The following is a 25175-nucleotide window of genomic DNA, read 5'->3' as shown; positions in this document are numbered from 1 at the left end:
TGAGGATTAAGTCCGTACACAATGCTGATTCATTGTAAGGGAAAGTGGGAAGACAACCTTTTTCTCCCTTCTTGCACGTTCAGCATGGCCCCCTTCCAATAGAAGTTGTACGGCACACCTGGGAAGGGGTTTACCATGTAGGTTGAAAGAAAATGTAAGTCCAGCCCTTCTTAAAATGCTGATTGTTGGGGCACCTGGCTGGCTCAGTCAGTAGGGCATGGGACTCCGAATCTCCGGGTTGAGTTGAAGCCCCATGTTGGGTGTAGAGATTACTTAAAAAAAAAAAAAAATGCTGATTTTTTTTTTTTTTTGTCCTGTGCTACAAATATACTCAAAGTTGTCTGGTCAGTAAGTATTAATTGCACAATATCTTATATCTAGACACTGGAGCTAAAGAGATGGGGGCCAGTATCAGAAAGGTCTATAATTAGACATGCCCCGGGCATGGAACAGTGTGTAGTTGTGGGGAGTTGGGAAGGAGCAGAGAGGATAGCCCAGGCTGGAGCCGATGCACAGAGGGAGGATAGAACACGATGTAAGCGAGGCCGCGGGGAGAAGACCAACATGGCTGGAACACAGAACTCTTTTTGAAAAGGAGAGGAACATGGCAAAACTCTGGCAGTTCTTGGCTCATATCCAGATGCCGCAATCCGATGCCCAATAGAAAGCCATTGTTGGTTCTGGAGCGGCAGCCTGACGCAATGGAGGTGGTATCTCGGGAGGATGAATCGGGCATTGATGGCCCAGGCGACTTGCAGAGGGGGATCCCGGAGATGACTGCTGTGTGTTCAGAGGTTGAAGGGAAAGGTCTGCAGCTGCAGCTCTTCTGCACTGGTGACTTCATCTTGAAGCAGGGACAAAATCCCTCTCGGGTTGGTTTTTGTTTTTTTTTTTTCCTTTTCTTGTAAACATAAGCTAGTTTGAGTTGGGTTTCTGTCCCTTTGGAACCAGAATCCTGATGATCAAATGCTTTTTGGAATTGAGTCGCCTTAGGCTTTGGAAGCAAAGCAGTGATGTGGGCAAACAGAATTAGGAGAAGGTAGAAAGGTGGGAGTGACTCCCGTGATGGCTCCTGGGACAGAGACTTGCCCATTTGAATGCGAGCAGAGGGGAGCTCTGTGGGACCAGTTTAAAGAGGTGTGTTGGGGCCAGTTGGTGGCCCATGGTGAGCCATTCCTCCATGCCTGGGATTGCAGATGAGCTCGAGCTGTCGCTCTTGGCTATGGCCATGTGCTTGGGACTCAGCAGAAAGAGTTTCCAGCTGGCAGAACCTCTCCTCTGCAGTCAGATACTCCTTTTGCTGTTGTTCTTTTGGGTTCTCTTGGTTTCTTAGATACAGCTTTTTCACGATATGTTAGACGTCTATTGCTAACAATAGACATCTGTTATATCTAAAACTAGGTTTGCAAAATCCCTCCCACCCAACTACATTTCCTATTGCGTTCCCTGTATTTGTTGGTGGCAGTCCTATCTTCTCCATCCCCCAGATAACCTTGGGGTTATCTTGGATGTTGCTCTCCATTGCTTGCTCTCTTCTCTCTTTTGGTGTTATCTCTGGATTCATTCTCCGTGCAGTCTCCTGCCTCTTGCCTTCGCCCTCAGCCCCCCACCCCCACCCCGTGCTTGGCCACTGATGTAGTATAATCCCCCCAAAGTCCATAGCTCTTTAGACCCTCACGATGGCTGTGTGGGAAAAGATGGGCACTTCACACCCTGCCGCTTCATTCCTTCTGCTTAAAAATGTTTCATTTATCCCTGCTGCCAACCAAATGAAGTCTAAAAGCAGCCCTCTCTCATTAGGAATCAAACTTTCCAAGGACGTAATTGCCACTTCTGTCTGCTACCTATACTCCAGAGAAAACCGGACTGCTCGATTTCCTTGTGCATGTGTGACTCTTCCTTGTCTGCCTGTTTTTGCTACTGCCTTCCCTTGTATTTCTGGTGCCCTTTTGGTATCTCGACAAGTCTAAGTTGTATGTACTCAGCTCAAACGTCAATCCTTCCCCCGTGACGGTTGCACAAATACAATGTCTCCCCGGACAGAGAGGTGGCAGAGATGAGTACAGTGTCGTAATGGGAGGGTTTGATTTTCTCCATCCACAGGAATGGATTTATTTTTTTTAGTTATTTTTATGTATTTATTTACAGCACAAATAGAAATATCATTTACACTTCTGGTTTCTTGTCCTGAAATGTATTTCTGACAGCTAATGAGAAAAGAAATATTGCCTCCCCCATACATACACACAATGTCATGCTGATTTCCTCCACAAATCTTCTCTGATTCTCCTCTTCACAACTAGATTTCTTTTTTTTTTTTTAAGATTTTATTTATTTGACAGAGAGAGAGACAGTGAGAGAGGGAACACAAGCAGGGGGAGTGGGAGAGGGAGAAGCAGGCTTCCCGCCGAGCAAGGAGCCCGATGTGGGGCTCAATCCCAGGACCCTGGGATCATGACCTGAGCTGAAGGCAGACACTTAACAACTGAGCCACCCAGGCGCCCCTCTTGCTTATTAATTTTCAACCTTAGCTCTCCACTTCCTGTTTTGATGGAACATAAGAGTCAAATCAAACTAACTCCCTGCCTCTACCTACTCCTGATGTTACGTAGGCATACCCCTCTTTCTAAGTCCTACTTTCTCTTTTATCTCTTTCAAGAATACATCAACCTACATTTGATGAACAGCCAGTGCATAGGTTTTCTTGTGAGAGCTTGGGGCTGTGGTTGGAAGGATATGAGTGAGGGGGTCAGGAGCTGAGGAGGGGTGAACAGGGCAGGTCACCAAGTGTCTGGAAGGCCACTGAGGACTTGGACTCAAGGAGAACTGGGGAGTCCAGGGAGGTTTTCCCTTCCCATAATACTGTGATCCATTTCATGGGTGCCATCTTCTCTCTCTGAAGATATTCATTAGAAGACTTTGGGGTTTTGTTTTTCTTGTTCACTTGTTTGTCTTAAGTTTTCTTCTGTTCTCTGAAGTTAGTTTCCTAAGGAGTTTACTTTCCTGTTGGTTTATCTCAGTCTTGTCATTAAGACTTCAGGTTTTCAAGGGTCTGGCAATCCTTTGTTGTCATATCATATTTCAGAAAGAGGGACTAGAGAGCTCTTCTGGGATCTATGGACATAGATATGGGTAGTGGACATGGGTAGTGGATTGGCATCTAGCCTGGGGACTACTGATTCCACATGGAGGATGAGAAGGATTTACTGTAGGGCTCCACCCTCCATACTAGGTACCCTGGCTTTCTGCAACTAAGTTTGCTCTGTGTTTTCACTGACTCCCCTTCTGATATTTGACCTCCATAGCTAAGTGTCTGTCTGCCTGCCTGACGATGGGTCTGACAATGGGGGCTAGGGTCAAGAGGAGGCAGTCAAAGATCTCTTACACACACCTTTAATTTAATATAATGTATTCATCAGCTTCTTAGTCCTCTTCCTATAGCATTTCATTGGACTTTGACGGACCAGATTACTGTTCTCTTACCTTCCACTGATGCCCATATTCTAACTACAGCTTCCTTACTTTGCTGCACGAGTTAATACTGTACTTTCTACTTCCCATATTCCAGAAATTTGGGAACTTACTCGAGGTAAGTTGATGGTTTCCCTCCATGATTATAAGCAGGAGTATTATTTGTTTTATACTTATTTTAACGGGCCTCAGAAAGGAGAGGCAAACATTTGCGCTCCATTCCTCCCTTTTGAACTAGAAGCCTGTCAGGTTTCATTAAAGGTTTTGCTGAAACCAAAGAATACTATGTTTTTGGCATTTTTTTTCTCCCTGCCAGTAAGCCTATCAAAAAAGAGGTTAATTTGTCATCGACATCTTATTTTAATGTTAGGCCAACCCCTAATATCCACTTAACTTCTAACTGTTTAATATCAGTTATTTAAAAAGTCAATTCTGGAATATTGCAAGAATCAGTGATATAGTTGTGATAAGAAGTGTTGCTCCTGAACGTTTCGATCAACGGCCCAATAGAAAAATTGGCAAAATGTACATACAAACAGCTAAATCACAAAACAGGAAATTTCAAAATACATGAAAATACACTCAACCTTACTCATAGAGAATGGTAAATCAAAACTATAATGGAATTTTTTTTTACCTCTCATATTTTCAAAGATCAAAAATTTAACACCAGTCTTCATTAAAATTATTCTCGTTATCATATGTGCCAGGTACTCTGCTAGGGACTTGGAAAAAAAAATTTTTTTTTTTTGTTTAACACTTTATTATTAAGAATGTGTAAACACTGCTTTGTATTGTGGGTGTGGGTTACAAAACCTCTACTGAAGGCAATTTGGCAATAACTATACATTTTTTAAATTGTGTGTGTTTTGACACAGGTGTTTAATTTCCAGGAAATTATCCTATGGATATACTGACACACACAATAAACATACACAGACATTTGTTGCAGTGTTACTTGTATTTGTAGTAAGACTGACATCCACCTAAATGTCCGTCAATCAGGAACTGGTTAAATTATAATTTACCCATTGCGGTGGAACTCTATGCAGTCATTAAAAAGAATGAGGAAGCTCTGTGTCTACTCACAGGGAAAAAGAGCCAAGATATATAGTAAATAAAAAGGAAAAAAAAGCAAGCTGTGATAGCACGCTCTCATTTGTGCTTAGACAATACATAACCTCGTTTATGTTCACAGACTCTTGCTGGAAAGACACACAGGAGCTAGGAACAGTAGTGGGTGCCTCTTGGGAGACAAACAGGGCCACCATGAAACAAGGGTAGAAGGGAGATTTGTTTTTTGATTTGTAAATTTTTAATTGAAGTAGAGTTGATACACAATGTTACATGAGTTGCATGTGTGCAACATAGTAATTCTACAGGTCTGTACATTATGTTTCCATCACCACAAGCATAGTTACCATACAGTATGATAATACCATCGACTATATTCCCTGTGCTGTGCCTTTCATCCCCCTGCCTTATTGACTCCATAACTAAAAGCCTGTATCTCCCACTCCCCTACATCCATTGTGCCCATCCTCCTGCCCCTACCCTCTGGCAGCTATCAGTTTGTTCCCTGTATTTATGGGTCTCTTTCTGCTTTTTATTTGTATTTATTCATTTGTTTTGTTCTTTAGATTCCAAATATAAGTGAAATCATAAGGTATTTGTCTTTCTCTGTCTGACTTATTTCACTTAGCAGAACACCCTCTGGGCCCATCCATGTTGTGACAAATAGCAAAGTCTTGTTCTTTTTAATGGCTGTGTAATATTCCATTGTGTGTATATACTGCATCTTTTTTTTTTACCATTAAATTCTTTTTTTTTCCACTGTAGTATCTTTTTATTTTATTTATTTTTTATTATTATGTTAATCACCATACATTACATCATTAGTTTTTGATGTAGTGTTCCATGATTCACTGTTTGCGTATAACACCCAGTGCTCCATGCAGAACGTGCCCTCTTTAATACCCATCACCAGGCTAACCCGTCCCCCCTCCCCCCTCCCCTCTAGAACCCTCAGTTTGTTTTTCAGAGTCCATTGTCTCTCATGGTCCATCTCCCCCTCCCGATTCCCCCCCCTTCATTCTTCCCCTCCTGCTATCTTCTTCTTCTTCTTTCTTTTTTTTTAACATATAATGTATTATTTGTTTCAGAGGTACAGGTCTGTGATTCAACAGTCTTACACAATTCACAGCTCTCACCATAGCACATACCCTCCCCAATGTCCTTTATTCATTCATTTATCAGTAGATGCTTGGGCTGCTACCATAACTTGGCTCTTGTGAATAATACTGCAGTGAACATAGGGGTGCATATATCTTTTCGGATTGGTATTTTTGTTTTCTTTGGGTAAATACCCAGAAGTGGAATTACTGGGTTGTGTGGTATTTCTATTTTTAATTTTTTGAGGAACCTCCACATTGTTTTCCACAGCGGCTGTCCCAAATTACATCCCACCAGCAGTGCATGAGGGTTCCCCTTTCTCCACATCCTCACCAGCATTTGTTATTTCTTGTCTTTTTGAGTCTTAGCCATTCTGACAGGTATGAGATGGTATCTCATTGTGGTTTTGATTTGCATTTCCCCAATGAGTGCTGATGATTAGACACATCTTTTCATGTGTCTGTTGGCCATTTCTGTATCTTCTTTGGAAAAATGTTTATTCGGGTCCTCTGCCCATTTTCTAGTCAGATTATTTGTTTTTTGGTGTTATGTGAGTTCTTTATATATTTTGGTTATTAACCCCTTACTGGATATATCATTTGCAAATAGCTTCTTGCATTCAGTAGGTTGCCTTTTTGTTTTGTTAATGGTTTCCTACACTGTGTAAAGGCTTTTTATTTTGGTGTAGTCCCAATAGTTTGCTTTTGCTTTTGTTTCCTTTGCTTAAGGAGACATACCTAGAAGAATGTTTCTAAGGTCAATGTCACAGAGATTATTCACTGTGTTTTCTTCTACTAGCATTATGGTTTCAGGTCTCACATTTAAGTCTTTAATCCATTTTGAGTTTATTTTTGTGTATGGTGTAAGAAAGTGGTCCAGTTTCCTTTTTTCACATGTAGCCGTCCAGTTTTTCCAGCACCATTTATTTTTTTTTTAAATTTTTTTATTGTTATGTTAATCCCCATACATTACATCATTAGTTTTAGATATAGTGTTCCATGATTCATTGTTTGTGCATAACACCCAGTGCTCCATGCAGAACGTGCCCTCCTCAATACCCATCACCAGGCTAACCCATCCTCCCAACCTCCTCCCCTCTAGAACCCTCAGTTTGTTTTTCAGAGTCCATCGTCTCTCATGGTTCTTCTCCCCCTCCGATTTCCCCCCCTTCATTCTTCCCCTCCTGCTACATTCTTCTTCTTCTTCTTTTTTTTTTTTTTTTTTCTTTCTTAACATATATTGCATTATTTGTTTCAGAGGTACAGATCTGAGATTCAACAGTCTTGCACAATTCACAGCGCTTACCAGAACACATACCCTCCCCAGTGTCCATCACCCAGTCACCCCATCCCTCCCACCCCACCCCCCACTCCAGCAACCCTCAGTTTGTTTCCTGAGATTAAGAATTCCTCATATCAGTGAGGTCATATGATACATGTCTTTCTCTGTTTGACTTATTTCGCTCAGCATAATACCCTCCAGTTCCATCCACGTCGTTGCAAATGGCAAGATCTTATTCCTTTTGATGGCTGCATAATATTCCATTGTATATATATACCACATCTTCTTTAGCCATTCATCTGTTGATGGACATCTTGGCTCTTTCCACAGTTTGGCTATTGTGGACATTTCCAGCACCATTTATTGAAGAGACTGTCTTTTCCCCATTGTACATTCTTGCTTCCTTTGTCATAGATTAATTGACCATATAAGTGCGGGTTTATTTCTGGGCTCTCTTTTCTGTTCCATTGATCTGTGTGTCTGTTTTGGAGCCAGTTACCATACTCTCTTGATGACTACAGCATCGTAGTATATCTTGAAATCTGGGATTACCATACCTCCAGCTTTGTTCTTCTTTGTCAAGGTTGCTTTGGGTATTTGGAGTCTTTTGTGGTTCCATACAAATTTTAGGATTATTTGTTCTAGTTTTGTGAAAAATGCTGTTGGTATTTTGATAGGGATTACACTGTGTAGATTGCTTTGTCCATACTATTGTGGACATTGTAACAGTATTCTTTCAATCCATGAGCACAGGCTATCTTTCCATTTGTTTGTGTCATCTTTGATTTCTTTCATCAGTGGTTTATGGTTTTCAGAGTTCCATTTGTAACTTTTGAATTGTGTACTTCTGTTTCTAGTACTTATTCAGAAATGAATATGTAGGGTGCCTGGGTGGCTCAGTTGGTTAAGCAACTGCCTTCAGCTCAGGTCATGATCCTGGAGTCCTGGGATCGAGTCCCATGTCGGGCTCCCCGCTCAGCGGGGGGTCTGCTTCTCCCTCTGACCCTCTTCCCTCTCATGCTCTCTGTCTCTCATTCTCTCTCTCTCAAATAAATAAATAAAATCTTTAAAAAAAAAAAATTTAAAAAAAAAAAAAAAGAAATGAATATGTAGACAGGTACATAAAATTTAAAGTTTCTAGACAAAGATCTACTGTATCAAAATTGTAAATGAAAGACTTTTTCCTGGCTTACAAAATCTAGTTTGGGAGATTTTGCATTTCCTTTGCAGTTGGAGAGGCCGAGGGGTCTTAGAGAGGCCCTGCTCTGCATCACCACCCCCTGCACCTTTGTGCCCTGTCTGCACCCTCCTTATGGTCACCATGATGTCTCGATTTGTACTATGGCTGCTGCCCAGCCACCCCCAGAGCCCTCCTCTCTCCTTGTAGTCCATCTTGTTCCCACGTAGTGCCGCCCTCGCCTGCCAGCCAGCCTTGAAGCCACTAAGCAAGCAGCACACCAAAAACAGGGGTTTGGTGGGGCGCCTGGGTGGTTAAGTTGGTTAGGCGTCTGATCCGTGATTTTGGCCCAGGTCATGATCTCTGGGTTGTGAGACCGAGCCCCACGTTGGGCTCCATGCTCAGCAGAGAGTCTGCTTGAGATTCTCTCTCTCCCTTTCCCCCACCACCCCCCCAAATAAATAAATCTTAAAAAACAAACAAACAAGTGTTTGGTGCCCTAGGTCTTGGCCTCCCCAGGTGTACCCTAGTTTCCAGTATAGCGTTTCAGCACAACACTGTATTGTGACAGACCCGGCCTTAATCACGACAGTCCCACTTCCAGGATTTTATCCATTTAAGATCCTCTGGTGAAACATAGCCTATCTTCAAGTCACTTCCAAACCTTGTTGGTCAAGACTGTGGTTTCAGCATATGGTGATCAGGGATTTTTTTTTTAAAGTGACAATGGATTTAAAACTACCCTCATCCATGCTACCATAAGGGAATTGATGACATTTTTTATGCTTTAACTTAGACTGATTTAACTTGAAGGTAGATTCGAACACAGGGATTCACCACTGTGATTAGAAAGGAACACAACTGCCTGGACTGAACCATAGGAGGTACTTGTTTACCTGAGACGCCACTTAATCACTCACCTGAGATGAAACTTAATCATCATTCTGCCCAATAGCTACTTACTTTGACTTGCTTGGGATGATGGCCGAGTACAGCTCATTCTCAGCATGAGGGACAAAGGGCCTGGGAGATTAATGGGACAGGAGAAAGGAGAGCTGAGTTTACCTTAAACTCAGAGAGGACTCTTTCCAGGAGGAATGGAAGAATTCCAGTTCTGAAAGAAAAAAAAAAAAAAAAAAGAATTCCAGTTCTGAAAAATTGTGAAATCTGAGTCATCTCATCATCAGATTAATAAGGTCTGGAAATTGACTCATATTACACTCTCAATAGGGACTGACTGTCCAACAAGTTTTTTATTTATAGATTGTGTAACAGTATGGGGCAGTGTCTTATTGAAACCAGCACTTCCTAGCTGGTAATAAAAAAGCATTCCCCCAAAGGGTAACATCAGGCTTGGTTGGTACAAGCAGGACTGTCTCAGTGCCCTGGAATTCCCACTGAAAAGCTTTCAGGGCCCATAAGTGATACTTACATTGGGTTGGAGATGGGAGAAGAGAAAACTTGCCAAGGCCGAGTGAAGGTTGATCGTGTGTTTCCAGCATCTGGTTCTTCTGAGGCTACTTAAAACTGTCAGTCACTTATCTGTGTCACCTGCCCAGCTCAGCATCCTGCCCTGCCAGCAGGGACCCTTCGAGTAAACATTTGTTGAAAGAGGAAGGTTGGAACACCTGCCGTTAGGGTCACCTCTAGGGCCATGTCTAGTGATCCCTGAGAGGCTCAGCACATTTTGCAAGTACTCAGTCGATGGTTGGGCAGAAAAGAGCCTTTGCCATCACTGCAGTTAAGGGTGTGGGGCAGAGACAGGCCCACGTGGTGCTGTGGCAAGCAGACACTGACCTCACCAGGAAGGCAGGAGAACTCACGGAGGAGGAGGTGGGATGGGTGATCACCATTATACAGAATCCTTACAGGGTAAGATCCCAGACTGGTTCTTGAACAGACTAAAGCATGTCAAGCATGGAAAAAAATACAGCCAGGTCCTGGCTCATGGTCTGGACAACAAACTCAGGGAAGACCTGGAGCAAATGAAGAAGATTTGGACTCACAGCGGGCTGCGCCACTCATGGGGACTTCGTGTCTGAGGCCAGCACACCAAGACCACAGGCTGCGGTGGCCGCACCGTGGGTGTGTCCAAGAAGAAATAAACCTTTAGGCCTTGTCTATTAGTAAATCAAGAGAGAGACAGAGAGAGAAAGAGAAAGGAAAAAAGAGGAAGATTGTTCTTTTGGTTTGGTTTTTGTCTTGTTTTTTAGTTGACTCTTGTGGTCAGTGTCCCTGAAAGGCCTTGTCTTCTTGGTTATTAAAAAAAAGAAAGAAAAATACCTGGTTTCTTCTTTTTCATGACTTAAACAAGACCTGTTATTTCATCTCTCTTGCCGGTGAGTTCAGCTTTACCGACAGTAACTTTAAAGTTACAGAGGGGCCTTGCAGAACCATCTCATTGCCCTCCCACACCTGGCCAGTCTTTGCTGTTTGGATTCTATTATAGTTTCAGTTCACTGCCACAACACCTCAGCGGGGAGGGGTGCTTGTGGGAGTGAGCTTTCCTGTGTTAGGAATTCACTTGCTTGAGTTTCCATAGCATCTTTTTTTTTTTTTTTTTTAAGATTTTATTTATTTGAGAGAGAGAGCACTAGCGGGGCATGGGGGGGGTTGGGAGAGGGGCAGAGGGAGAAGCAGGCTCCCCGCTGAGCAGGGAGCCCCACATGGGGGGATGGGGGCTGGATAACAGGACCCTGGGATCTTGACCTGAGCCAAAGGCAGATGCTTAACCGACTGAGCCACCCAGGCACCCCTGTGGCATCTTTAAGTCAACAAAACTCTCAAATTGAATGGGCCCCTACATGGATTTCACTTCCTCTGTGAGACACTGCAGAACGAATCCCACATCAGTCAACACGTATAAATGACCACTAGGAGCATCAAATGCTGAGCTGAGCACCGTGGAAAAACACAGACGTTCCCTGTTCGTAAGGAATTTAGTCCAGGAGGTGGATAAATAAGACATTTGCCCAGAGCTAGGGGTACCTTAGATCTGCCAGGCCATGTAGCAATAGGGCTCCCTCCAAACAGAGGGGCAGCTTTTGGTGAGTGCCTCTTGGGGGTAGGGTCCTTCTCAGTACGCAGAGGTGCTATGCAGGATAGCAGCGGCTCTGGCTCGTGCATAAAATTCAGTAAATACATAAATAAGTGCCAAGTGGATGATTGAGGTTCCACACACACTTATTCTCCCTGCTTAAAGAGGGCCTCACAAGTGGATTACCGTCTGATGCTTTTGAAGAACTCGAATAATGTGTGTGTTTTGGGGAGGGCGGGTGGGCAGAGGTATGCTCTAAAGCCCCTTAACCGTTCTACGAATTCAACTTGATGCTAAAATTAAATAGAACCCTCTATTTCAAACCGAAGCAGTGTTTTCCTGTTAATATTGCAAAGACTTCCATGTGCCTTTTGTCACATCACACAATTCAATTACAGACTGAGCTCTTCGAATGTACCTAAGTGCTTCTGAGCACTTTGAGAATTGAAGAAGTGGAAGGTGGGGGAATGCTGACGTACTTCGGAATGCTAACTACCATGTAAGAGCATCCACTGTCGGTAGGGATTGTTAACTGGCTACGTTGTCAGATACACTTGGTCTTGATTTTGACCCTACTGCAGTCTTACTGGAACGGGCTGGAACTGGCACACACTGTGAAAAGTGGTGAGCAAGCAACCACAAAGCTTCAACTAACCACTCGCATTTCCTGCCCGTGCGTGCAGTCCTGTGCAGGTGAAGACACCAAATGGTGGTCAATTAGGATTCAAAGTAGCCAAACTGTCATTGCAATGCTATCTTAATATGTTTTCCTTTATGTTCAGCCTCCCTGGAGCTCTCACATTCCCAGAAATGTGTCTTGTGAGTTCTGTGCTTTGCAGGCTGGCACGGAAGAAGGTCTGGCCCATGTAAAACACCACATATTCTCCCTTCCCACGTTCCTCGCCCTCCTCTTTCATTCCCAAATTGGAATTCGTGTCCCCGGTCCCTAAGATTGAGGGAGCTCAACTCCTGCATCCACCCCACTGGTTACCTCCATTTGTTAGTGGTGTCGTGTGCAAACCCTCCTAACTTGTTTGCCCCTCTAATCCTTCTTTCACCAAAGTCAGCCCTAGTTTTCTAAAAGCCTGTTGATGATGATTAGATACCAGCACTCACCTAGACCCTGTGGTCAGTATAAAAATCATTAAGATCCTCACCCTGCCGTGGAGCCCTCTCGCACTGAAGAGCTAATGAGGGGGCTAGATGGAAGGACAAGTGGTTGGGGGCGGGAGGTGGGTGGATGGCAAGGGAAAGAGAGAGAGGATATGAGGATGGGTGTGTACCCAGAGGCCTCCTCGATGGACAGACCTAAGCTTGACAGATGCCGGTTCTGTGAACTTGGGCAAGGTGGATGATATCTGAGAGCTTCAGATTCCAGATCTCTGAAGAGGGGGTTGTCATAATTCCTACCCAGCCTGGGTGGCTGTGTAGATTAGAGACTGCAAACGGCTTAGAGAAGTGCTTGGTTAAAATACCAACAACCCAAAGTGGGACCTATATATAACTACAACAGTGGGTGGTAAATGACACAAGAGAAATGCAAACAAAGGGGTGGGGGCTCGAAGCAGGAAGGCTCACACCTGGCAGAAGGCCACGCGTGAGCGTGTGCGCCGAGCACGTGTGTACACAGGCCCTCCCAGCCTCCGGGTGATCTGTCGCCCCGGCACGCAGCTAGCAGGGCAGAGCTGAGCAGTGCGGGGCCCACGGGCGCACACCTGGGAGCCACCCAGTTCCCACAAAGTCGGACATTTAGCTGCCACAGCAGGCATGACCTGGAGCTCATGCCCTTGAGGGGCCAGCCGAGAGGCAGCAGAATGGAGATCTGGAAAGGGCACGGCCGTCCAGGTTGACTTCAGCCTGCTATGGGGATTGAACATCATTCCCTTCTCCAGAAAGCAAGGTGTTTTCATCGTTTTTCCTTCCACCCCCTTCCCTGGATGTCTAAGGCCAAGCGTTCTTCTCTATTCTCCAGCTCAGAGGCTGAGAATGGTGTGGAGGAGAAAAAGAAGATCTGTAAGTCGCCAGCAATCCAGTCCCCAACCCCGTCCAGCGAGGCCGAGTCCCCAGACCAGAAGAGAATCCTTTCCTTGCGGTGAGTCCTGGCAGTGACAGTTTGTTCTTTGGGGCCTTTGGGGACAAGGGGTTGCTGGGAGGAGCCCGTGTTTCCAGGTTGGTGGTGGTGGTGAAGAGTCAGGATCTCCTGTAGGCAAATAAACCCCTGACAAAGAAGGTGGGGTGCCTGTCTTTGAAGCTGAAGCTTGCCTTCCTGCCTCGTCTCTTGCTGGCAGCATCCTTCCTCCTCCCTGCCCCAGCGTATGGCAGAACATCTGCCCCTTTCTTCAGGGACGGCTCTTGCTACCTGATAAAGCCAGGACAGCCCCCTGTCTGGCACAGACCTCGGAAGCACCTGCAAAGGTGGCCAGGGAGCCCATGAGATCTGCCCAGGTGGGAGTGCCCGTTCCACCTGTGCGAGTGCTCACCTGCTGCGTCGCCTTCCCGGCAGCCACCCGCTTGGGATCCCGGGCCGGGCTGTGCCTGTCTCGGGGGGCCGCTGCTTCCTGGGGGCCGGTGCTGGGAGCCAGCAGCAGTCTGGTCATGAGCCTGAGAGGAGCCACGTTCCCCGGCACTCTCAGAGCCTCCACTTACGTGCTTGCTTTCCCACAGAAGGAAGAAGTAGGAACTTCACGTTGCCTTTTTTTTTTTTTTTTTTTTTTTTTGCCCTGAAAAGAGAATGGCTATACCCGTGGTCAGTTACGGGGCAGTGTGGCCGGGGGTCCTTACCGAGCGGTGGAGGGATCGCTCTCCTTTCTCCTCCCTGATCCTGGAACTGTCAGAACTGCACCTTTCGGGGTCTCCTGGCCTCTGCCAAAGGGTAATTAAGTAACTCCTGCCTTTCCCTTTCCTTCCTGGCTACCCAACCCATTCCTTCTCTCCAAATCCTTACTTCATTCAAGACCAAGCGTAAGTCTCATCTCTCTCTCCCCCAGACTTTTTCTTTTCTGTCGCTTCCAGTTCTCTCGTCTCCGGTTCTGCATGGCTGGCTTGACACAGCTCCCGTTCAGCCCTCTTTTCTCTAGTTTCCTGTCCGCGCATCTGGCCGCACTCACCGCACGAGTCTCTGGGCAAAGGCACAAAGCATGCGGTTTCTTGAATCTTGCACCATTACTGGCCGGCTCCTGCGGGAGCCTGAAAAGGGTGCCTTGAGTCCGCCGCCCCCAGGCTTGGGATGGGAATGACGCACCCAGCACCCACCGTGAGAGCATGCTTGTTAACCGGCGCGGGCGGGGCCTCGGTGTGGTCGCACAGAGCCCCACGCTGGCTTTACTGTTCCGCTCTGGCCGGCTGGAAATTCCTGATTTTTGAATAAGAGGCCCGACATTTTCATTTTGCACTGGGCTTTCCGTCCAGCTCATAGTCACCTGTGAGAAACGAGAGTACCACAGCTCAGGAGACACAAAGACAGCGGCACTATGTAAATCAGCACCCCGTTCACAGAGCGCCGTGCTCTGCAGACGAGTCCATTCTGCTGTGGCTATTGAATCCATCAAGGGTACAGCTGCCCTCCTCTAGGAGTCGCATTTGCTGACGGTCCTTCGAGGGGTCGTTGCCTTGGCAGTTCCGTTAACGTTTACAAAGGTGAATCAGTAGAGGTGATTGAGTCAGATCAGTGGATAGTATAAGTAGTAGGTAATTTGACATTTGTAAAAATAGTTTTATTTTTGAGTTCAGTGTTTACTCGTAATTTCAAAGAAAAAAAAAGTGATTCCTAGAATTCAAAAGGAACTTATATCTGTGAATAGGTTCACTGATCTGTAGCTAAATCCAAATCTTCACCTGTGGTTAGAGCAACATGGACCCAAACTGTTGGGGCTGGCAGGGGCCCAGAACATCAGATAGCCCGTCTTTTCACAGCTACAGAAACCCAGAGTCTAAAATCTGACTTCAGTCATTTCTGTCTCTGAGTCATACCCTCATACCACCTGAATTACTCAAGATTCTTACATTTGCTTTGAACCAAATAGTAGTTGTAACTGAGCCTCTTTGTAAGGAATCACATTGTGGAATCATGGATTTCATGTGTCATTTTTCCCAATAATAATATTAAAAAAAAAAACCCTACATAATTGTATCCTAAAACTTGGTCCTATGTAGACCTCTGAAAAATCACACATATATAGACCTCTAAAAATCAACACGTGCATTCCACTTTGAAATGATTCTGTGTGTCTGCAGGGCTGAAGACATGTGTAAATTCACACATGTACTCAAATGGAGAGCCAGGACCAGAATCACCTTAGAAACACAAGCTGGAGCTCTGCCCTTACTAGAACAAAGGAAGACTTCACTTGCAAACACAGTCTTCATTTTTATCCTGATTTCACTTCTGTTTTCCCTACTCTGGGATGTTTTGTCTCTCTTTTCCTCATACCCACCTCCTGCTCATCTTCTGAGTCCCAGTGTATTAAACCCAAATTGCACTATTGATCTCCTCTTACCTCCTGATGGACTTAGTGCCTCTTTAGTTCCTCCTAACACCCATGGTATGTATTATTTGGTGCTAAGTCTTGTACTGCCCTTTTAAAAAGTTGTGTGATGAAGTCACAGGCTCCTTAAGGAAAAAGACCATCTTGTGTGCCTAATGGCCTTTAATACAATGCCCTCCTCAATTAACACATGTTAAATATTAATAGAATTCTGAAACAAAAATATTCTTTGATTGAACTGTAGCTGTAGTTTTGTTTAATAATTTGCCTATACTACTCCTCTTTTATTGCTTAGAATGCTTTTGAGATGGTATAATGACCTTCACAATTCAGTTGATATTTCTCCCTTCTACAAGTCCACATTTCTCTGCAGTTTGAGATTGTAGGCTGGTGAAACCATCCTGGTCTCCTACACACTGTACTGTGTAAATGCTCCTAGAGTATTATGAGTGATCACTGAGGTCAAGAAAAGAAAAACGAATGTCAGGTTTTCTCGTGAGATGGGATAACAATCAAGATTTATTACAATACAATTAATGAGTAGCGTACAAAATTCACCTTACCAACTCCCTTGATTCTCTTTCCTCAGGTCAAAATCCAGTTTTGATGGTGCCTCTTTAGCAAGTGATAAGAATGACTGTAAAACAGAAAGCAAAAATGAATCTAAGATGGACAGGAAAAAGTATTCGTCTTCCAGCCAGGTAACTTGGGAAGGCGGTGTGCGTCATGTCAAGGCAGGGGCACTAAACCCAAATGTGCATCTTCCTGCTGGCCAGGACTCACATAGGCAGAGATGGCAGAGAATCTGGAAGAAAGAACAGGATGCAGTTCCTTCGGTTGATTTTTAATCAATATCGTTATTTCACCACTGACCTTTCAGTATATTCTGGGCAGTGGTGAGTTCCATGCCATGACCCCTAACTCTGACAAGCGCCCTGAGAGCAGGGACCCACACAGTCATGTGCTGGTCTAATAATTAGCCGAGACCAGGAGAGCTGTGATAGCCTTGCATTAAAATTAGAGTCTGATAGGACACCCGTATGAATGGAAGGGTACCCAGCGGCACACGGAGGGGGGAAACCTGTGAACAGGGTCATGATTCTCGTCCAGGAGTAGTTTAGTTCTGCTCTAAAACACACCCAGACGGGTGTCAAAGCCCAGTTCTGTGTCTTAGAGTGTGGCATACTTACTGGGGTCAATGGGTTGAGGTGGTTATTGACACTTCACCCCTAAATACTTGAATACGTGTTTCCTAAGAACTAGAACAAAAACAACAACAACAAAAACCCACTGGCACACACAAGAAATGTAACTAAATAGTAAATATACCAAAATATTATTAATGTAAAATCCATTTCGGATTTCCATAATTGTCCCAGTACTGGATGCCTTTATAAATGTTTTTTGCTCCTCTATCTCTAGAATCCAGTCAGGAGGCACGTATTACATTTATCTGTCACTTTTAATATAGAGCATTCCCACCAACCTTTTTTTTTTTTTTTTTTTCGTTTTACGTTCACATTTTTGAAGACTCCATGTTCTAGGTTTTTTGTATTACGGATTTTTTTTTTCTTTTGGGCCCAGGTTTTGTTGTTGTTGTTGTTGTTGTTTTAAGATTATTTATTTATTTATTTGTCAGATTGAGAGAGAGAGTATAAGCGAGGGAGGGGCAGAGGCAGAGGGAGAAACAGGCTCCCTGCTGAGCAGGGAGCCCCATGTGGGACTCGATCCCAGGACCCTGGGATCATGACCTGAGCCAAAGGCAGACGCTCAACTGACTGAACTACCCAGGCGTCTCTGGCCCAGATTATTTTTAAACCAAGTTATGCAGCTGATTCTCACTGTAGCCATTAAAAACAAAACAAAACAAAACCAAAAAAACCAAACAAATCTCAGGAAAGCGCTCCTGGAATACCTAGCTTTAATCCAGGTAACGTTCTAGATTCAGACTGTACTTTTTAGGAAGCAGCATGAGGAGACCTACTTTACATGAGGTGTTTATAAAATAGCTGACTTGTGGGGACCACCTTTCATCTGCAGACCTCTCTAAACTCTTCCTCGGAGCAATACTAGGGCCAGTCCTGCCACTGAGACCACTCCCAGTTTGGATAATAAAACATGAAGGGCCTGCTTGTACTCTCTGTTCTGCTCACGAGACTTTTTTTTTTTTTTTTTATCAAAAGCGTCCTGTCAGGCAGAGGTCCAGTGGAAGGAGGACCAGTTCTACCTCTTAGCTGTGTGGCGCCAGTTCAGTGACTCAGTTTCCCTGAGGCACACTGTCCAGACCCATGGAATGGGAACATCAGCTCCCCGGGTTATTTTGGGGATGGTATTTGTGAAGGCAGGTTACCAGATGGAAATTGCTGGCTGTCTATTGTTGTTACAGCTGTGTAAACACATGCCTTCTACCGCCCTAGAGAGTCATCTCCCCCTGACACTGGCTAAGGAAATGCCCTTACAACAAAAGTAGTGGGAGTGACAATACCAGGTGGTGGGTCTTTCGGATGAATTGTCCCATTTAAGCCTTATGGCAGCCCTCTGAGGCAGGGAGTGTATTTGCCCTCAGGCACAGAAGAAGAATCTGAGGCTCAGCAAGCCTCCCTCACTTGGCCACACACACCCAAGGAGAGGTGTAGCCAAGACTTGAACTCAGGTTTATCTGACCCTTTAACCACGGCCCTCCTCTGAGAGTCCTTGTATCTGTAGTGCCCTGGGATCTCCTGCCTTCTTTGGTGAGATCCCTTGGAGCTTCGTGTCATTTTTTATTAGGGACACCCTTGTCGAGCCTCCTGGGCAGAACGGTGACCACCAGCTGCAGCGTGGTCCCAGATGTCTGTCTAACCGGCAAGTCACTCATCTTGTTGGAAAATGAAACCTTTGTGCCCTGCCCTCTCTGAAGGCTTGTGCTGAAGACTGTAAGATCAGACAGAAGGAATTCCTAAAGAGACTCTATCAAGGGAGGGGAAATTTGTTATGTAATTTATTTATTTATTCTAAAATTTATTTATTTATTAGAGAGAGAGAGAGAGAGCGGGGCAGGGGCAGAGGCAGAGGGAGAGAGAATCCACAAGCAGACTCCCTGATGAACGCAGAGCCCGCCGCGGGGCTCGATCCCAGGACCCTGAGATCATGACCTGAGCCGAAATCAAGAGTCGGACTCTTAACGGGCCGAGCCACCCAGGCGCCCCTTGTTATGTAATTTAAATTGAAGTTCAGATTTACGATGTTTCACCAAGAAATGCGAGCAGTAACGCCTGTATTGTGTTCTCACCGTAGTACAAGGCGAATATGCACTTCCACAAGTTGTTCCTTGATGTCCCAACTGAGGAACCACTGAGGCAAAGTAAGTCCCGGCCTGTCTGACTTATTTGACGGGATGCTAATTGGTTTGGGGGAAGAACGCGGGCTCTGTCTGGGGCCTGAAGCACCCAGGCGAGCAGGTCTTTTGAAAGTCACGATGCAACGGGGGTGCTAGCATTCAGCTGTCACCCAGCTGCTTGAGGGACAGTGGAAGGGGAAACCGAATCCCTCCCCATGACAGGGAACCCTCCAAGGTGATTCTGGAATGATCTCCTCACCTTCTGTATTGACCGCTGAAATGCACTGTGTATGGGTTGTCCTGAGATTTGGGATAACAAGACTGGAGGAAGAGGGGCCGCTGAAAGAAGGCTGAAAGGAAGCGCAGATCCTAGTGCACAGACGTGTGTCCAAGCCTATACGACACGGGGCGCTGTGATCACCCCCAGACATCCTGCCCGGCATGCCAGTGAAGACCTCCTCTGCTCCTCTTAGGTTCATTAGGACCAGGGTTCCATTGTGGCCTCTCAGTGTACCCATGTTAAGCAGGAGGCTGGATTCCTGCCATGATGCCCACACATGTGGGTCACATGCTCTTCCCACACTGAGACCATCAATTTCAAAAGGAGTCATTAGTGACAGTCCCAGGGAAGGAGGGGCAGGAGTGCCACCACGAGCTCAAGGTGACACGCCTTCCTCAACAGAGGAGATTTTGAAACTCCATTCTGGAACTCTCATTTGTAGTGATAGACTTGCCTGGCCATTCTGACTTCCATACTAAGGCATGTAAAGACTTTGAATTAAATAACAAACTCTCATCCCCATAGCTTTATGCCATGAAAGATGGCTGACGAACAGGTGAAAGATCTTTTGAGTATGAGTGTATTATCTCTGCCAATCCTGGGGAACCAACATATTTACATAATTTTTATTTCATATGGAAATTCTAAGCGCTCTTATACCTGTGTCTATTTTCCCAGGTTTTACCTGTGCTCTCCAGAAAGAGATATTATACCAGGGGAAGCTCTTTGTATCAGAAAACTGGATTTGTTTCCATTCCAAGGTCTTTGGAAAAGACACTAAGGTTGGTATAATTTTTTAAAAAGGAAGCTATGCACTTTATTATATGTTGTGAATATCAATTGTTCTAAGCGTAGCAATGTTGATAAATATTTACTCTTAATTAGACCTTTATATCTTTATTTCCTTTATCGTGGTTCCAAATATTACAGGTTCTAAATGCCTCTAAATGACACTAACTTCCCTTTTTTCCTAAAGACCACTCTCCGTTTATTTCCATATGTACATAGATCTCTCCCACAACCCTGCACTAAATCCGTTCTACCCAGATGGCACCAGAGAACTCTCAAAGTTGTCCATTTGGAGAGCGTGCCATGATTTGTTTCAAAGACCTGTATTAAACCCAAGACCATTTTTTTAAATAAATATCGATTTTTACACCGTGTTCCTATCAGTTACATCAGACACGTAGAAAAACAGGCTTAAAAATAAGCCACTTACTGGAGCTCACTTTGTACCATCACCAGCACCAAATGAGCAGGAATTGGAACACTTAAGGCCTGGTCTGAGAGACTCACACATCCACATTCCCCAGGGGACAATGACTGAAAGTTCTCATTCTCATTAAACTGATTTGGGGGAACACAGCCCCAAGATACCTGAGCTGTTCAGGAGGATAGCCCAGAGGAACTGGCAGTTTTCCCAAGCCACTGCTTTCCAAGGCAAGGACCCTGGGACTGTGTCATAAGAAGGAAAAAGATAATTCCATCCCACTGACATTCTTTCCCTTTGTCCTCCAATGTCATAGCGCAGTTCATTCAGGCCACCAGAACAAGGAGTCCGAGAAAGTCCTTTTTAGGTTCGCGTGACCTAATGAGTTCTTAATCCTTCTGATTCCTGGGCGCCTGGGTGGCTCAGTTGGTTAAGCGACTGCCTTCGGCTCAGGTCATGATCCTGGAGTCCCGGGATCGAGTCCCGCATCGGGCTCCCTGCTCGACGGGGAGTCTGCTTCTCCCTCTGATCCTCCCCCATCTCATGCTCTCTCTCTGTCTCATTCTCTCTCTCAAATAAATAAATAAAATCTTAAAAAAAAAAAAAAAAAAAAAAAAAAAATCCTTCTGATTCCTGATTATTAATAAGCAGCTTTTATATTCATGAAGTCGCTGACTGAAAACTTTTTGTTTTGAGTGGTAGTTATGTTTTATTTAAATACTCTCCCTAAAGCCCCTGGCAATCTTTTAGATAATGACTATGTAACAAACAATGGAAATTCTTGATTTTGTTGGTGTTGGGTCAGCCGACTAGCACACTGTTCTTTAGGTCAGACATGTTATTTTAATGTTGTTTTGTAATTATGTAGAGTTGTGTTTAGACAAACATATTTTGATAAATAGTATCACCTGAATCAGTATAATGCAAAGCAGTGTTAAGCAGTATTCCACTGTATTTCTAGATTTCTCAGTTACAAGAACTTGTTCATGGAGTAGGGAAGGGGTTGGGTAGAAGGGATCTCCAGTTCAATGTGATAAGATAATTCTCAGGAATTTAGAGCCAACGCCTCTGACCAAAGTAGCAGGGTTGGAGATATTAGTGAATGAAGAATGAGTCTTTGTTAAAGGATGAGGGAATTCTAAAACTCAGTAAGTATACTTTGAAGCCAATATGATTCTAGCAATGGTTTTAAAACCCACCATCTACCTAAGAGAGAACTGACCAGACGGAAAAAGGGAAAAGGAAACTAGCATTAACACACTGGTTTTCTAAAGACATAACATGGTGGGTCTTGGTAGACCTTACTTTTTTCCCCCAAAGTTATCCCAGTGTATAACTTCTGAGTTACCTCCTACACTTCAACATTTGGGGCAGTAGAGTTCTTTGGCAATTTTAGGAAATGTCTTATTAAGATTAGCCCCTCATTCTTCCCTGGTCTTCCCATCTGGAACTTGGAGGGGCAGTAGAACATTTCTGTCTCATAAACCTAAATATGGGAATGCAAGTGTTCAGAATTAAAAGCTTGTTTTTCTTCCTTCAAGCTGGCAGCTCTAACCTAAGGCCCTCCTCTTCCCCACTGACCCTGTTCTTTTAGAATCTGCAAAGCATTTTTACAAAATAAATGTTCAAGTTAGTGTGTGTACCTGTGGAGGGAGTCAAGTCATTTTACCGTGGATGTGTGTGACTCTGTTTTCCAGGATCAAAGTGATACGATCCTTTTCTCTTTGAAACAAGACTGGCTTGGGGGGATATAACATAAAACTATTGGAACATCTATTCTTCATGTTATCTGGTACATGCTTGTAATACATTGTATGAAAAAGAACCCACATTTTGGATTGGATTGGTTCAAATTCCATTGTTGTAACCTATTATTTTTATGACCTTGGACAAGCACCTACCTCTCTGAACACGTCCTAATCTCTTAGAATATGTACTTCATAAGACTGTCCTAATTAAATGACTTTCTCATCTGTTGTAATTCTCTATTGTTTGAACCAGAAAATAAAGTTAGAGTTCATTTCACCCATCCTCTTTTTATGAGACGAATGAGGAAATGAATGACTTTTTTTTTTTTTAATATGGAACACTTCATGAATTTGCACTCATCCTCATGCAGGGGCCCTGCTAATCTTCTCTGTATCATTCCAATTTTAGTATATGTCCTGCCGAAGTAAGCAGAATACATCACTTTCTTAATGAGTGCTAGGCATTTTCCATATATTACCTCACTTAATCCACAGAAAATCCTGGGAAGCAGTGCAGATTATCTCCATTTTACAAATCAGGAAACTGAGGCCTAGAAAGGGTAGCTTGTAAGGTCGAGTAGGTCACGTAGAGTGGACCGTGAAAAGTAAAATAGCCACTTGTTTAATTAGCAAAACGAGTTTATTCAGGAATAGGAGAGAAATCACAATTCGAGCCATGCAAGCTACCGCAAACCGTAGGCAAACCACAGGCAAGTCGAGATCGAAGGAGAGAAATGTTAAATTACAGAGAAAAGAAGGAAGTTGGGAGGAGTCGCTTTAGACAAAAGTCCATTGGAGAGAAGTGAGTGTTCAGGCCTTCTCATCGACTGAGCTTGTTGCTGGGCAAGGAGAAATCCTTCCTTCCTCCTGCTGGGCTGGGTAGTCGAATGGGCTTATTCCTGTTGGGGTCTGCAACTGAGGAGCAGAGGTGGTGCGTGAGAGTGGCCCCTCCTAGCCTCCAGGCTGCATTTTATTTTATTTATTTATTTATTTAGATGAAGAGGTTCTTTTTTTTTTTTTTTTTTTAAGATCTTATTTTTATTTATTTGACCGAGAGAGACACAGCGAGAGAGGGAACACAAGCAGGGGGAGCGGGAGAGGGAGAAGCAGGCTTCCTGCCGGGCAGGGAGCCCAATGCGGGTCTCAATCCCAGGACCCTGGGATCATGACCTGAGCCGAAGGCAGACGCTTAAGGACTGAGCCACCCAGGCGCCCCTCCAGGCTGCATTTTAAATGAGGTTTCCTTTATTCAGTGTCATGAAAGTAACATAGCTGAGAATTGAGGTCCCAAGGTTTTCCCTACCCGCACGTACCTAAGGGTAGAGGAGAGCCAGGAGTGTGCGGAGATTAGCCCTAAGTGGACGACCACAAGCACACAATTTCTTTAGAGCCCTGGGCCTATCTTTAAGATGACTGTGCATTTTGCATTCATTTCCTCATCTCAAGACAAAGGTTTCTCGCCCAGCGAGTAGAATTAATGCTGCAGATTTACCCTCTGGTTTTGTAAACAGAACTTTGAGGAGACTCGCTTTTCATCCTGGAGGCTGGAGAGCTCCCTGATGGTTTTGATTTCTTTGTTAACCTTAAAAAAAATTTTTTTTTCCTTCAACATAAAGATTTGAAGTCGTGTTCAGTGAAGCCTGAACCAGTCTTAACTGATTCTGTTTCAGATCTCTATTCCGGCGTTCTCAGTCACCCTAATAAAGAAAACCAAAACTGCCCTCCTGGTGCCAAATGCTCTGATTATAGCAACAGTCACAGACCGGGTGAGTAGGCCTTGGAGCGAGGGCACCTTCACTTTGTCCTGTTTGTGTATTGTTTCCCCTCACAAGGTGCTTTATTCTAATATAATTGTTGACAATTTTGATTTTCCTGCTGACTTAATTCTACTTGCTTGACCAAGGTCGAAAACATAAAATTCTTTCCCAACTTCCCGTTCCCTAATATCTCTTAGAAGAAGCTAAGCTGATATATTGAGTTTCTTTAATATTTAAAACAGCCACAGCCACCACATGGTTGAGGGGGTGAGGTAGGCTGAGACTGAGGAGTCTCTGGGGTGGGGTGGCCACCCTCCCCAGAACCTTACTTGGTCCCTCTCCAGAGCCGTCCCAGATACGTCAACCCAGTGCTTGCCCTGCATGGTCAGCTTCAGGACCAGTTTCTAGTCCCCCTTTGCTTCCAGGTTGCTTCAGGTACTGTTCTGTATAGAAAGTCTAGAGCTACTCCCGACTTGGGCTGCCCCACACACGTGCAACCAGAAGTATTTGCATTGAGAGTGGTGTTCATTTCAGTTTGGCCAGAAAGAGGGAGTGGAATAGTTCGCCTACTCATTTCTCACTTGAAATTATTTTTTTAAGATTTTACCTACTATTTCAATGAAAGCAAAAAAGCTGCATTCCATTTCTAACCCTACTGGGTAACTTGAAGAGGGAAGGTGGGTGGAGAAAAGACAAGAGAGCCTAATCTGATGAGGTGGGAAATAGGTTAATATTTTGAAAAAAAAAAAAAAAGGTGTTTTAATACTAATGGCTAATGAGCATTAAGTACTTCTCGTCAGGCACACACTAAATGCTTTCCTTCTGTTTTTACATTGATTCCACACTGCCACCTAGGAGGGGTAGGTGTTGTTAAAACTGGAGCCAAGGGTCGCTTGAGTATCAGACTCGATTTCGGCTCAGGTCACGATCTCAGGGTCGTGGGATCGAGCCCCGCACTGGGCTCCGCAGTCAGTGCAGAGTCGGCTTGAGATTCTCTCTCTCCCTCTGCCCCCCCATCCACATACTCTGTGTAAATAAATAAATAAAATCTTCAAAAGAAAAGAAAAAGTGAAGCCAAGAGTGGTTTTAGCAGTTTGCCCAGTACCCTCTTATAAGTGGGAGAGCCAGACCTAGCAACTAGGTCTAACAGCAGAATCCACAGTGTTAACTCCTTTGGAATACGTGCTTGCTGGGAAAGCCTATCAAGTGCTCTCGTCGATGAGTGACAGGGATAATCAC

The 25175-nt window shown here is 44.5% G+C and overlaps 1 protein-coding gene and 1 non-coding gene across 7 annotated transcripts in view; one reads left to right on the top strand and one right to left on the bottom strand.

Moving 5' to 3' along the window:
* GRAMD2B (GRAM domain containing 2B) overlaps positions 1-25175 on the top strand; it is a 122654-nt gene that overhangs the window by 83865 nt on the left and 13614 nt on the right. For 5 of the 6 annotated variants that reach the window (XM_032425285.1, XM_032425283.1, XM_032425286.1 and 2 more), the window contains exons 2-6: positions 13111-13230; positions 16212-16323; positions 18899-18965; positions 19900-20003; positions 23850-23945. In XM_032425285.1, the coding sequence (XP_032281176.1) occupies positions 13111-13230; positions 16212-16323; positions 18899-18965; positions 19900-20003; positions 23850-23945 (499 nt within the window). Of the gene's footprint in view, positions 1-295; positions 873-13110; positions 13231-16211; positions 16324-18898; positions 18966-19899; positions 20004-23849; positions 23946-25175 lie in introns of those variants that run through there. The other variant, XM_032425290.1, reaches the window with a different exon arrangement.
* On the bottom strand, positions 22507-22610 carry LOC116645343. The gene has a single exon (XR_004301943.1). It is a non-coding gene; the product is annotated as a U6 spliceosomal RNA (small nuclear RNA).

The sequence above is a fragment of the Phoca vitulina genome, unplaced genomic scaffold, assembly GCF_004348235.1.
Source record: "Phoca vitulina isolate PV1807 unplaced genomic scaffold, GSC_HSeal_1.0 scaffold32, whole genome shotgun sequence".
Classification (NCBI taxonomy): domain Eukaryota; kingdom Metazoa; phylum Chordata; class Mammalia; order Carnivora; family Phocidae; genus Phoca; species Phoca vitulina.
Note: the sequence above shows the minus strand (reverse complement) of the source record. Positions and strands in the feature narration are given on the sequence as shown.